General features: G+C 41.8%; 1 protein-coding gene across 1 annotated transcript; it reads left to right on the top strand.

Moving 5' to 3' along the window:
* Positions 1-778: 778 nt before the first annotated feature.
* eapp (e2f-associated phosphoprotein) lies at positions 779-13,447 on the top strand. Its single transcript, XM_048549674.2, has 6 exons — positions 779-977; positions 6,040-6,218; positions 8,918-9,022; positions 11,096-11,213; positions 11,725-11,838; positions 12,733-13,447. The coding sequence occupies exons 1-6, from the start codon at positions 907-909 to the stop codon at positions 13,010-13,012; spliced, it is 867 nt and encodes a 288-aa protein (XP_048405631.1). The 5' UTR covers positions 779-906; the 3' UTR covers positions 13,013-13,447.
* Positions 13,448-13,690: the final 243 nt, after the last annotated feature.

Raw genomic sequence — 13,690 nt, 5'->3', positions numbered from 1 at the left:
CCTTTCAAATCTGGCTTCCTGGTTAAATGGCCAAAAACTAAGCAAACCAGTCACATAATGGCACAGCTAACTGATGATGCAGTGTTAATGTGGAAACAGCAACACATGAAGTTACAGGACAAGGATAATAAAGTGCTGAAAAGTCTGTCAAGGAATTCTTAAACGACGGCAATCAAAGTAGCATCTGCTTCTCTTACAGTCACACCTATCTGTCCCTGCACTACAAGTCAAATCTAAATTATGTAGCCTAAAATATGTGGTTGCTTCCTGGAACAGAGTATTCTGACAATTTACCTCCCCCGATACATCACATTGTGCAAGTTTCTGAATCCAGTTCCAGTGATTGTTGTGGACCACATGCTTCGGCTGAAACAGTCCACTGTTTTTTTTATATTCCATTACTGCTTCTGTACCTTCCTATCACTTTCCTGTTGTTTTTAAATAGTTTTCTGGTTAGATTCAGTAGTTAATCAGTCCACAGTTTCCCTTGTTCTTGATTCTGTTCCTCTTGAAAGTGTTACCACAGACGCAGTTTGAGATTGACAGCGCTGGTTTCATCAATGGGGCTTGGCGACGGGCAAAGGCTTAGGGCTACCAGGACAGGGAACCGGGCGAGTGGCTGGGCAGGGGCAAGACAGGGGCCAAGATCAGCACATGGATGGAGCCAGAACAGGTGGCCGTCTCACTGCAACGGACGAGGGTCAGTGGAGAGGGCGGCGTCTAGTGCAGAAAGCTCATTGCGTAATATGTCAGCGCCAAAAGTAACTCAGGCCCCTCTCCTTGCGGCGCGTTTTAGTGACGCGACCTAGGGGGTCCAACGGCAGCGTCGATAATCCCGATTCGAGTGAGGCCTTGGAGCGGGCCCGGGGCTCGGGTGAAAGGAGAGGGGCGGGCCCGGGCTCCAACATGAACCGCCAGGAGCAGGATGACCCGTATCTGGTGGAGGAACCGAGTGACCCAGAGGATCTGAGTTCCAGGTGAGGGGTGGGGAGGCTCTCAAAGCTGGGGTTTCCCAAACCCAGCGAGGTTGGTGCAGCAGGGGTCTGAGCGAACAGGCTACGCGGGTTATCGAGGCTGCTCTGCAGCCGAGGGCGAGTTCCCATCAAAATTACTGCAGTCGCTGCAACTCTGAAATGCAAACCTAGAACCTCAGCAGGACTGGCCGCATTTGTGAAGGGACTTATCGCCTCGGGTCAACATAACTTTTCGCCAGAACTGAGTAAAGATAGAAATGTAAATTTGGCTCGAAACTAAACACAGTCTCTGGACAAGGGCCCAATAACTTGGGACTGATGAGAAATTTCTTCACTTAACAGTTTATGGAATTCTGACCTGCAATGAGTTTTGGATGCTTCATCAACTTGTTGGAGGAGGTGTCTGTAGAGAGAGTTGCTATTTTGGTTATTATTTTCCTAGTTTCTTTTGACTCTGGAATGATTCCAAATGTCACCCCACTATTTTAGAAGGGAACAAGGGAGAAAACTGAACTGCAGACCTGTCAGCTTTGTATCAGTGGTAGGTAAATACTAGAATCTGTCATTAGGGATGGGATTTATTAAATAGACACCTGATTGATAATGAGAGATAATGGGAACTGCAGATGCTGGAGAATTCCAAGATAATAAAATGTGAGGCTGGATGAACACAGCAGGCCAAGCAGCATCTCAGGAGCACCTGAGATGCTGCTTGGCCTGCTGTGTTCATCCAGCCTCACATTTTATTAACCTGATTGATAATGATTAGGTTGGGCAATAGGTTAGTTAGAAAAGTTAAAGCACTTGGGATAGGAAGTAACTACTAGCATAGATTAATGACTAAAAGGAAGAAAAGAGAGTAAATCAAGTCATTCTCTCATTGGTAGCTTATGACTAGTAGGGTTACCACCAGGATCAGTACTTGGGCCTGAGCTTATAATATATATCAATGATGTAGAGTTGGTAACCAAAGGGAATATTTCCAAAATTACAGACGATGCAAAGCTAAGGTGGAATGTTTATTGTGAGTTGATTTCAGGAGGATTTGCACAATGGGCTAATCATGGCACATGGGATGTAATGTGGAAAAATGTAAGGTTTTCCATTTTGGTGGGTGTAACAGTCTATTTGTTAAACGGTAAGAGAGTGGAAAGTGTAAGTGTACAAATGGATTAGGAACCCTTATTGATAAATCAGTAAAAGCTAGCCTGTAGATGCAGTGAGTTATTAGCAAGGCTAGTAAAGTTTGTGGGAGTGTAGGAATAGTGAAGTGTTGGTTTAATTGTGGAGGAGCTTGGTTAGATCAAACCTGGGGTACTTATCACAGGAAAGATAATATTGCCATCGTGTGCAACAAAAAAATCCACCAAGACTTACTCCTGGGATGATCATGCAATATATTAATGATTCATATTAACAATATATATATTAATGATTTAGAGAGGAAGTTGTCAAATCTCCAAGTTTGCAGATGACACAAAGCTAGATTGTAGAGTATGATGTGAGAAGCATGTAGAGATGCTTCAATGTGTTTTGGGCAAATGTAGTAGAATGTGGGCCAATAAGTTATCACTTTGATAGCAAAAACAGGAAGGGTAGATTATTATCTGAATGGTGATGAATTGGCGAAGTGGGTAAACTCTGTACTTGTACACCAATCACTGAAACTAAGAATGCAGTGAAGAAGGCAAATGGTATGTTGGCCTTCATTGTGAGAACAGTCAAGTATGGAACCACGCATGTCTTTCTGCAAATGTACAGAACATTGGTAAGACAACACAAGGAGTATTGTGTGCAGTTTTATCTCCTTATCTGACGAAGGATGTTCTGGCTGTTGAGGTACTGCAAAGAAGGCTCATTCCTGGGATGGCAGGACTGACATACAGGGAGAGACTGGATTGGTTAGGATTATAGTCACTACAATGAGGGATCATCTAGAAAAATATAAAAATCTGACAGGATTATACAGGGCAGATACAGGAAGGATGTTCTTGTTGACCAGAGCATCCAGGGAGTCACTAGTTGAGAATACAGCGTAAGACATTTAGGACTGAGACCAGATGAAGTCTTCACCCAGAGAGTGGTCAGCCTGTGGAATTCTGTCTCCGAAGACAGTTAAGACCAAAACATCGAAAACCTTCAAGACAGATATAGGTATAGTTCTTAGGACTAAAGGGATCAGAGTATGAAAAGAAAGTGGGAACAAGGTACTGAAGCAATCAGCCAAGATTATACTGATTGGAGCAGGTTTGAAAGGCTGAATGGGCTGCACCTATATTTTGTTTCTGTGAAATGAGATTGGTAAACTGGACTACACATATATTTAAGATTGGGACAGACTTAATTTAGATTTCTTGGAGAGTTAAGTGTTATGGGTGGTGGATGAGACAGTGGGGTTGAGTAGAAGGTAAGCCACAATCATATTGAATAGTTGAGCAGGCTTGAAAGGTTATGCAGTTTATTCCTTTGCCTGGTATAAGGAAGGATAATAAACATGTGACCCTGTATAAGCTGCGCAGATGTTTTTGAAATTGTTATCCAGTTCGCTTTGGAAAAGTACCATTTGAAAATGTTTCCAGCATCCTCAGGCAAAGTATTCCAAACCAGAATAATGTGCTGTGTTGGAGGAATGAAATTCATTGTTTCATGTCTGATTCTTCAATTTTGGTATTGTGCATTTTGATTACTGACCATTCTGCCAAAAATAGCATCTATTTATTTACACTTTTCAAAATCCTTGAATTTGAGCATCTCCCCAATTGCATTATGGAGAAAATCTACAGGTCCCCAGTTGACCATGTAACTAAAGTCTCTCATCCCTGGAACCATTCTTGAAAATATCTGCCATTACTCTCTTTAACATCCTGAATAGTGGTGCCTAAAGTTGCACAATATTCTCTGCCTGTAACCTAATCAGTACTTTTATAAAGGTTCAGCATAACATCCTTGCTTTTGTTCATTATTCCTCTGTTAATATAATCAAGGACCTCATTTGCGTTTAACATCTCTCTCGACTTTTCTGGCCACCTTCAAAGATTGGTGTACAAATATCCCAAGTCTAACAGTCCGAACGTGGACAAAAGAGCTGAATTCCAGAGTGCGATTGCCTTTTACATTAAAGCAGCATTTAACCAAGCCTGGCATCAAAATGTTCTAGCAAAACTGAAGTCATTGAGAAATGGAGGGAAGCTGTCCACTAGATGGAGTCATACCTTGCAAAAGGAAGATGGTTGTGGTGGTTGGAGGTCAGTCATCTCTGCTGCAAAACAACTTGAGGTAGTGTCTAGGCCCAACCATCTTCAGCTACTTCATCAATAACTTTCCCTCCATCATAAGGTCAGAATTGTGGGTATGTTTGCTTATGATTGCATAATGTTCCACACCATTTGCAACAACTTGGGTACTGAAGCAATCCATGCTACATTGCAGCAAGACCAGAAAAAACACTTCCTTTAAGCTATGGCAGTTGTACACATGCTATTTGATGTGCTGATAAATTGTTTTATCATTTCAGAAAATTCTGCTAAGTATGGACTTTTGAGATCCATGCATTTGGGAAGAAACTAGGAGGAGATCAGCACCTGAATAATATCCAGGCTTGGATAAATGACATTATGTCACCCGAAGTGCCAGGCAGTGGCCATTTCCAAAAGCATAGAATCTAACGATCTCCCTTGACACTCCCTGTCATTACCATTGCATAATCCCCCACTATCAATGTTCAGGGGTTTCCTTTGACCAGGAAATGGGCTGCCCATAGTGTGTCTACAAAAGCAGGTCTAAAGCAATTAATTATCATCTGACACCCCCAAAACCTGTCCACCATCTGTAGGATACAATCGGGAGTACTCCCCTTTGCCTGGAAGAGTCCAGCTCGAAACCATCCAGTGCAAAGAACCCAGTTTAATCAGCATCCTATTCATCAATTTAAACATTAATTCCCAAAATACACTGCAGCAAGTCAGCCAAGCTGTTTCAACAGCACCTTCAGAATTCCAAGACCTACCAAGTAGAGGGACAAGAAGAACGGATTGATGTCTTTAATATCTCAAATTTAGTCTTGTTCTTGAACGTGGTCAGTAATCCAACCTCTCTGGTGGACCTATATCCTGACACTGACGCAACCAGGGAAATATCATCCCTGCATCTATTCTATCCACTCTTAAAATTCTCAATCAGACACCAGACATGTTCTAAACTCCACGAATACAGGCCCAGTAGAGCCACTTTCTCGTAGATATCAGCTGAGTGAACTCCTGCTGTATTCACTCAAATGCACCGATATCCTCTTTTAGTTAAAGAGAGCAAAACTGCATTCACTACTCCAGGTGTAGTCTAACCAGAGCCTTGAAGAACTGAAGGAAGATATACTTCTAAACTCAACTAAAACTAGACTATTGTTCCTTCATTTGTCACAGGGTCAAAATCCTGGGACTCCTTTCTTAAGAGTGGGTGCATCTATAGCACATGGACTCATAGTTTGAGAAGGCAGCTCACCACCACCACCATCATTCTGACCATTCCTAATCATTCTGACCATTCCTAATCATTCTGACCATTCCGAATCATTCTGACCATTCCTAATCATTCTGACCATTCCGAATCATTCTGACCATTCCTAATCATTCTGACCATTCCGAATCATTCTGACCATTCCGAATCATTCTGACCATTCCGAATCATTCTGACCATTCCTAATCATTCTGACCATTCCGAATCATTCTGACCATTCCGAATCATTCTGACCATTCCGAATCATTCTGACCATTCCTAATCATTCTGACCATTCCGAATCATTCTGACCATTCCGAATCATTCTGACCATTCCGAATCATTCTGACCATTCCGAATCATTCTGACCATTCCGAATCATTCTGACCATTCCGAATCATTCTGACCATTCCGAATCATTCTTTGACTAAGATTGCCAATTTTGAGATATTTCCAGAATTGATAAGAGTATGTTTCTGGGTTCTATTGAGTGTATTTGTTCCTCTCATATATTTTGAGTATGGATAGGCCTTAATTGGTGGTAAGCTCTGAATATATTTTATGCTTATTCCAGCTCTGAGGATGAGTTGGACGTTCTCCTCCATGGCACGCCTGAACGCAAGCGTAAACTGATCAAGGAGTACTTAACAGGAGAGAGTGAGTCCAGCGAAGATGAATTTGAGAAAGAGATGGCAGCAGAACTGGATTCCACCATGAAAATTATTGAGAAGGGTTGGGAATTATCAGCTGAAGGTGTGTTTGGAGGGTTTTCAACATGTTTCCTGAAATTAAACATTTTGCATCATTCTTTTTGTTTTAGAAAATTAAACACCAAAGATGGTTATTTCCTTCGCATCAAGTAAATTTCAAATTCTAGCCCATTCTAATGCATGCATGTGTAAGACAATCTCCTGTCTAAATTCCCAGCTCAGTTTCTTTTCAACACGCATGCAGCAAACAAAGCTGCCTTAAATTCACTTAATGTGAATTGATGATCTAAGTTAACTGCATTCATTAACTTGGACAATTTAAATATAAAATTTTAGTTAAACTTTTAATTTTCACATTAGCGCTAGTGCATATGTTAGCTTTGCTTTGTAACAAAGATAGCATAATCCCAAAAAAAGTATCATTTTGGATTCAAAGTTAATTCTGATTTTTCTGTCTGCAAATACTACCAAATCTACTGAGTTTCTCCAGCATTTTGTATTATTTAGTGAAGATAATACTCTTAGGCACTTAGCTCCAAAGAAGCACACCCCAATGTAGACCACAAACAGCAACCTCATGGCAGTCTCGTATAAAAGGTGAAGGCACATGATATCAGGGATGAGCTGGCAAGATGGATACAGAACTGCCTTAATCATAGGAGACAAGGAGTAGTGGTGGAAGGATGCTTTTCAGAATGGAGGATTGTGACTAATGGTGTTGCACAGGGATCAGTGCTAGAACCTCTGCTGGTCGTGGTCTACATAAATGGTTTGGAGGAATATATGGCGGGTCTAATTAGTAAGTTTGCAGATGATACAAAGATTGGTGGAGTTGCAGATAGTGAGGAGGATTTTCCAAGGATATAGATCAGTTAGAGGCATGGGCAGAAAAATGGCAGATGGAGTTTAATCCAGACAAATGTGAAGTGACGCATTTTGGAGGTTAAGTTTGGGTGGAACTTATACAGTCAATGGCAGAACCTTTAGGACTATTGATATGCAGAGGGATCTGGGTGTGCAGGTCCATAGATCACTGAAGGTGGCAGCGCAGGTAGATAATGTAGTAAAAAAGGCCTGTGGCATGCTAGCCTTCATTGGGAGGGGCATAAGTTATGCTGCAGCTTTTAAAGAACTTTAGTTAGACCACAGTTGGAACATTGCATACAGTTCTGGTCACCACAGTACTAGAAGGATGTGAATGCTTTGGATAGAGCACAGAAAAAGTTTATCAGATGTTACATGGTATGGGGAATTTTAGCTATGAAGAAAGATCGGATAGATTGGGTTTGTTTTCACCGGAATTCGGGAGGTTGAGGGGTGACCCAAGGAGAAGTTTATAAGATTGTGAATGACCTGGATAGAGTGAAAAGTGTGAGACTTTTTCTGAGGATGAAAGGGTCCACTGCTAGCGGATACAGGTTCAGAGTGGGGGTGGGGGAGACGGAGTTTAAGAGATGTGCGAGGCAGGTTTTTCACAAAGGTTGGTGATGCTTGGAACGTGCTGCCCGAAGAGGTGGTGGAAGCAGACATAATAGCAGCATTCAGGAAGTACCTGGATAAATACATGAACAGGAAGGGAATAGAGGCATAGCGATCCTGTAAGGTTTAGTATGGAAGGGCAAAATGTGTCGCGTGGGTGTGGAGGGCCAACGGGCCTGTTCTTGTCCTGTGTGGTTCTTTGTTTTCCAGTGATCCTTTTCAGAGGGAGAGGAAGAAATCACAGGGTTGTTACAAATCAGAAGGGGGACCATTCAACCCACCTTGTCTGCTGGCCTTCTGGAGGAGCAGTGCACTTAGTGTTGTTTACCATTTCTGTCTACATAAAGGGAAGTCACATCCTAGTGGTATTATCACTTGACTGTTAATCCAGAGACCCACTTAATGTTCTGGGGATCCAGGTTTGAATTCCACCATGGTAGTTGGTAGAATTTGAATTCAATAAAAATCTGGATTTGAGAATCTAATGATGACTGAATCCGCACCTAGTTCACTAATGTCCTTTTAGGGAAGGAAACAGGCATCCTTCCCTGGTCTGGCCTACATATGAGTCCAGACTCTCAACAATGTGGTTGACTCTTACCTGTGACAGCTAGAGATGGGCAATAAATGTTGGCCTAGCCAATGACACCTACATCCTGTGAATGAATAATAAAAACCCACATTTGTATCCTTTCCAGGGAGTGTTTAATGGGGGTGGTGCCGAAACAGTTTTATCCTGTTTTTTAACCTGATAGTGTACCCATCCTGGGGACAGTGTAGAAGTGGTTTTTCTTTCAGTATGGAAGAGAAAAATTTTCCATCATTTCAGAAGAGTAGCAGGGACTTTACTCTGTGTGTGAACCCCTTCCTGTACCTCTCGTTGAGGTGTTTGATAAGGATAGTGCAGAGAGCATTACTTTTTACCTAACCCTGTGCTATCTCCACCCAGGGAGATTGTGTAGAGTGAGCTTTACTTTCAGCTTGAAAGTAGTGGGGCATTTAACTTCTGTTTAAATGAGGGAGCTTTATTGCCTAAACTTGTACTAAATCTATCCTTGGAGTGTTTGATGTACAGCATTGGGGGATCTTTACTTTCAGTTTAAAAAAAGCATTACTCTATCTAACCCTGTGCTGTCCCTGTCCCAAGTGTGTTTGATGGTGGATGGAGTTTTGTTCCTTGTGCCAGCAGCCATGCCCTGAAGATTATAAATGTCACACACAAAAGCATTTTTTTATTGAATTGATCATTCTTCATCTTGTTAGGTGCTTCCTCGAGCATCGGAAGTTGTTACTCTGGAGCTGTACCTGGACCACAGTACTATGATGAAGTCTACTTCGACTCGGACTCTGAGGCTGAAGATGAACAGAGTAAGACTCCATCCATTCTGTTTTCCTACTTGCTTCCTGAGAACCTGCTAAAGTGAACTTTGGTACAGTACCACAGGCTTTATATTATACCTGAATTGGACCTCTGATTCACACAGAAGGTTCAAGTTTGCATCTAAACAATAACAGATTATGGCAATGAGTTATCCTGTTACAAAGGAGAGGGGATAATCAAACCATTGTTCCAGATCAGAAGAGGGCTATTCAGCTCATTGTGACTGTGCTGGCTTTCTGAAGGAGCAGTTTCAGCCAGTGCCATTTACCTATCTTCTCCATCTACCCCTGCACATTCTTCTTCAAATAATGATGCAATTCCCTTCAAAATATCTTGACTGAATCTTTCTCCACCAGACTCTGACACTGCATTCCAGATCCTGACCACTCACTGTCGCTCCCAATGAGGCTGGAAGTCTTGCCTGAAGTTAATTTACAAACCAGCAACTGAATTGACTCTGCAGGCCTTGCTGGTCACATGGGAGTAGGATAACCTTAACATTATTGCTCGAAGGTGAGAACATCGCCGCTGCATAAAATTCAGTGCCGTGTTGGGATCCTTGATCCAGGCTTCTGAATTACTAGTCCAGTAGTAGGACCACCAGCAGATTCATCAGTTATCTACAAATCTAGAGTCTAAATTCTGTTTGATATTAAGAATTGTACAGGTCTCTCTCTACACTGGGGGAGGGGATCAGTTTCTCTCTTCTCAGTGTGGGAGGTCTGGTATCAGTGACCCTCTTTGAGTTTACCTGCTATTTTGTTACCACTGCTAATGCTGCTCTGAACACCTGGTTGTGTAGCAACGAATTGGAGAATTGACCTAGCCTTTTGATCTCCATAATGTGAACTTGGGAGGTGTAGCGTTGGCAAGGATAACATTTATTGCCCACCCCCAAATGCCTTTTGAGGTAGCAGTGAGCCATTTTCTTAAAATACCCCATTTGGTGTAGGGACCACCTACCATGCTATCAGGAAGGGAGGTCCAGGATTTTGACTGAGCAACAGCATGGTGATAATTTGAAGTCAGAATAGTGTATGGTTTGGAAGAGTCTGTGCAGGTGGTGGTGTCCTTTTTAGATGGTAGAGGTCACAGTTTGTAAGGTGCTGTCAAAGTAACTCTGCTGATTTACTGCAGTGTGTTTTGTAGATGGTACAAGCAGCTGCCACTGTGCCTGGTGATAGAGGATGTTGAAGGTGATGGGTGGGATATCAATCCACTGTGTTGCTTTATTCTGAAGTTAATTCCAAGCCTTTCCTGAGAGCAGGAATTCTGTGTCGCTAACTGGTTAGGTGGTCTAACCAGTGTAACCCCTCTTCAGAACTTTCAGATAATGTGCTTTTCTAATATTGCCAGTTTCTGGTGCCTGACAAGTGACCTCGAGAGAAGTCTCTTGCCTTTGCAATTGCTGCTTCAGTCACATCAAGGAGAATGTACAATAGTGATTTAATTGGAAACAACACAAACTGGACTATTGGAAGGATCATGAAGAGTCATGCAGCCAGAGGCATTGACAGATTACATATTTAGCCTTCCTCATAAACCAGGAGGGGTGGGGGGTGAAGGGTAAGGAATTCTCCATACACCAGAGTTGACCTCTATAGGGGGACATATCTACATGTTAATATTGATGGTTATTAGTTAATAATGGAAAAAGTGAAATACCAAATGCCTCAATAGTTTAAGAATTCGAATTCAGTCTGGAAATAAAGATTACTGAGGCAGTTGAATTAATGCTTAAAAAAATTCTGATTCTTTTAAAATATTACCCTTGCCCATTTGGCCTGCATATCATACCAGCCACAGCTATGAAGGGCTGAATCTAAACACTGCCTGAAGAATTTCCTAGCTCAGTTATATTTGAAAAAACACAAAGGAGCATATTGCAACATTCTCTGGGAACTAGCATGGCAATAAATATGAACTGAAACTTCTGATTGACAAATTTATTTCTCTTTTCAATCAGAGGATTGGAGCGAGGGGAGACCTCTAACTTTCTCTTCCATTCAAGAGTTCATTTGCTGACACTTGGACACTAAACATTGCCCTAATCTTTGCAGAAGGATGTGATTCAAAGAAGAAACGCAAGAGGCACAAGGTTCTGACAAACGATGAGCTGTTGTATGATCCGGATCAAGATGACCGTGATCAGGCCTGGGTTGACAGGCAGAGGAGAGGGTAAGTGAGTCTTTTCTTTGAAGAAGGGGGCATACTCCTGACAAGGTGGCTAGTGTTCTCTACAAGCAAGACACTGTTGTGAAGTCCAAGGCAGCCTGTCAGTCTGGCTTGCAGTACCATTTGCCAATCAGCAAATGCAAGGATTTACCAGACATCTCCAATTCCTAATCAAAATTTAACAGTAGAACAATGCAAGGGTATTAGTCTTGGAGCTGGGGATGGTGGGCATATTGTTTCTGGTGTATGTTGATTCTATGATCAGGTGATGATTTGAGACCAATGTACAAGAAGGACTGGAGATCTTGCAGTGGCAAACTTCATTTTTAAAGCAACAATAGTAGCCTCTTTGAAGGGGAAGCTGGATGATGAGGAAAAGCAACTGGATTAATGATTTGGTCAAGTGAAAACAGCGAAGTGAATTAGAGGTTGAAATTTTCTTAAGCATAGAATGTAACGGTGAATCTCGTAAAATCTCGTAAAATCTCAGACACCCAATATTCTTCCTTTGAAGGTATCGTGGGCTTCATAACCAGTCAAACCAGTCCAAAGCCATACCAGTTCCAACCAGTGATGCTGTTCTAAACTGTCCGGCATGTATGACAACCCTGTGCCTGGATTGTCAGCGGTAAGCAACACAAGCAATTAGTTCCTGAGCAGATGCCCAACTAGAAGACAGTCAAAATATTTCAGATTCAGTTCCTGCTTAATGATAAGTTTGATGATCACTGTCAGGCTAGGGCAGGAGGGTGAATTATGGTTCTAACACTTCAGTGGCATCTAGAAGATGTAGCCTATTTGAGAATAATCCGATTAGTCTGAGCTGCCATCTACCAAACAGCCTCAGACTTTGTGTAAATGAGAAGTTGCAGCAGTTACCCAAACAATATTTCACACAGTTGAGTGGATGTTTAGATCCTGTAAATAGCCACTCAAACATCTTTTGAAATGACCGTTTTTAAATGCTGTGATTTATCAATTTGTGTGGAAAGCAAGTATTGATAGTGAGATGTTTGACATTCATGTGCAAAAGCAGTCTAGGGTCTCTTTCACTCTTGTGGATAAGGAGGAGACAGTAAGGGAAAAAGGCATGTTACATCTATTTTGTTTCCTAAATCTTAAAGTCTTCATTTAAGGAAGACTTCAATGACCTCAGCATGCTCTAAATCAATTAAGCACATAAAAGTGCTGGTGATCTTCAGTAGGCCACAATCAGTGAAGAGAGGAGAGAGTTAATGATCCAGAAGTGCAAACAACTCATTGTAATCAGGAGGCTGACTGTATTGCTTAATCAACAATAAATTTATCACGACATCAACTCCTAGTTTCCTGCTCACAGTCTGCACATCAGCTCCCATACAGGTGCACAAGTTGGAAATGGAAGAGAGGCACTTGTTTGGTGAAAACAACCCCACCTCACCTACATTCCATCCCAAACTGGTAAACATCTGACACGGAGGTGTGTTTTGCACAGAAACTTGAGTGCAGCAATGTAATTTTGTTCTCTCCTCTATATTTCCAGGCATGAATTGTATAAAGAGCAATATAGGGCTATGTTTGTGATGAATTGCATTATTAACAGAGGAGAAGTTCTCCGATACAAGCAAGCAGGAAACCGCAAGAGAAGGAACAAATACAAGAGAGTAAAAGGACCAACGGCAGAGATCGTGCATGGTACACCACAGGATGGCAAGGAAGAGGTGTACCATCCAGTGCGCTGTGCAGAGTGTTCAGTGGAAGTGGCAGTGTTTGACAAAGATGAAGTGTATCATTTCTTTAATGTTCTTGCCAGCCACTGTTAGAAAATCACATCATATTTTAAAAACAGTTGTGTGTCTGCTCCTTTTGTAAAATAGAGGAATGAATGAACGTAAGTAGTTGGTTCAGCTGATCTTGTTAGAGGATCCTAACTAACAGGGGCAGTAGGGAACCATCATAAGCAACAGAAATCCAATTGGTATCTACTGCTGTTCATGTTAGGATATTTGGTCTCACATTTCCCTTCCTAGAACCTGCTATTAACTCCATTAGTAAGTTACTGGGCTGCTTGGACTACTTGTGCTTAAACTTGTTCCAATGGGCTGGGTGATGTATTAAAGCAACCCATTTCACGGTTTAAGTCTGAAAACAGAACATCCTGTTGTTATTGTTCCTTTTAAAAAAAAGAACTTCCTGAAATTTTCAATGGTTTGAAGTCTGGATGCTTGTGATAATAAATAAAAACAAACAAACAGTCACACTTGCAGGTACGTTGGTTTGCACCAAGCATGTGACAGGTAACATCTGTGACCCTGTTGCTTGCAACACTTATCGACCACCCTAAAGCAAGTTGAAACTAACCAAATTAGTCAGTTGGAAGTAATCTATATTTAGGCATTTCTCACTTTTGACTATTTGACAGTTGGGTCCTTTCAAAACCTTTATCACCTTGAACACTTGACACCTAATTCTAGCTTCAGTCTACTGCATTAACCTTTTCA

This window comes from Stegostoma tigrinum, chromosome 19, assembly GCF_030684315.1.
Source record: "Stegostoma tigrinum isolate sSteTig4 chromosome 19, sSteTig4.hap1, whole genome shotgun sequence".
In the NCBI taxonomy this organism is placed as follows: domain Eukaryota; kingdom Metazoa; phylum Chordata; class Chondrichthyes; order Orectolobiformes; family Stegostomatidae; genus Stegostoma; species Stegostoma tigrinum.
Note: the sequence above shows the minus strand (reverse complement) of the source record. Positions and strands in the feature narration are given on the sequence as shown.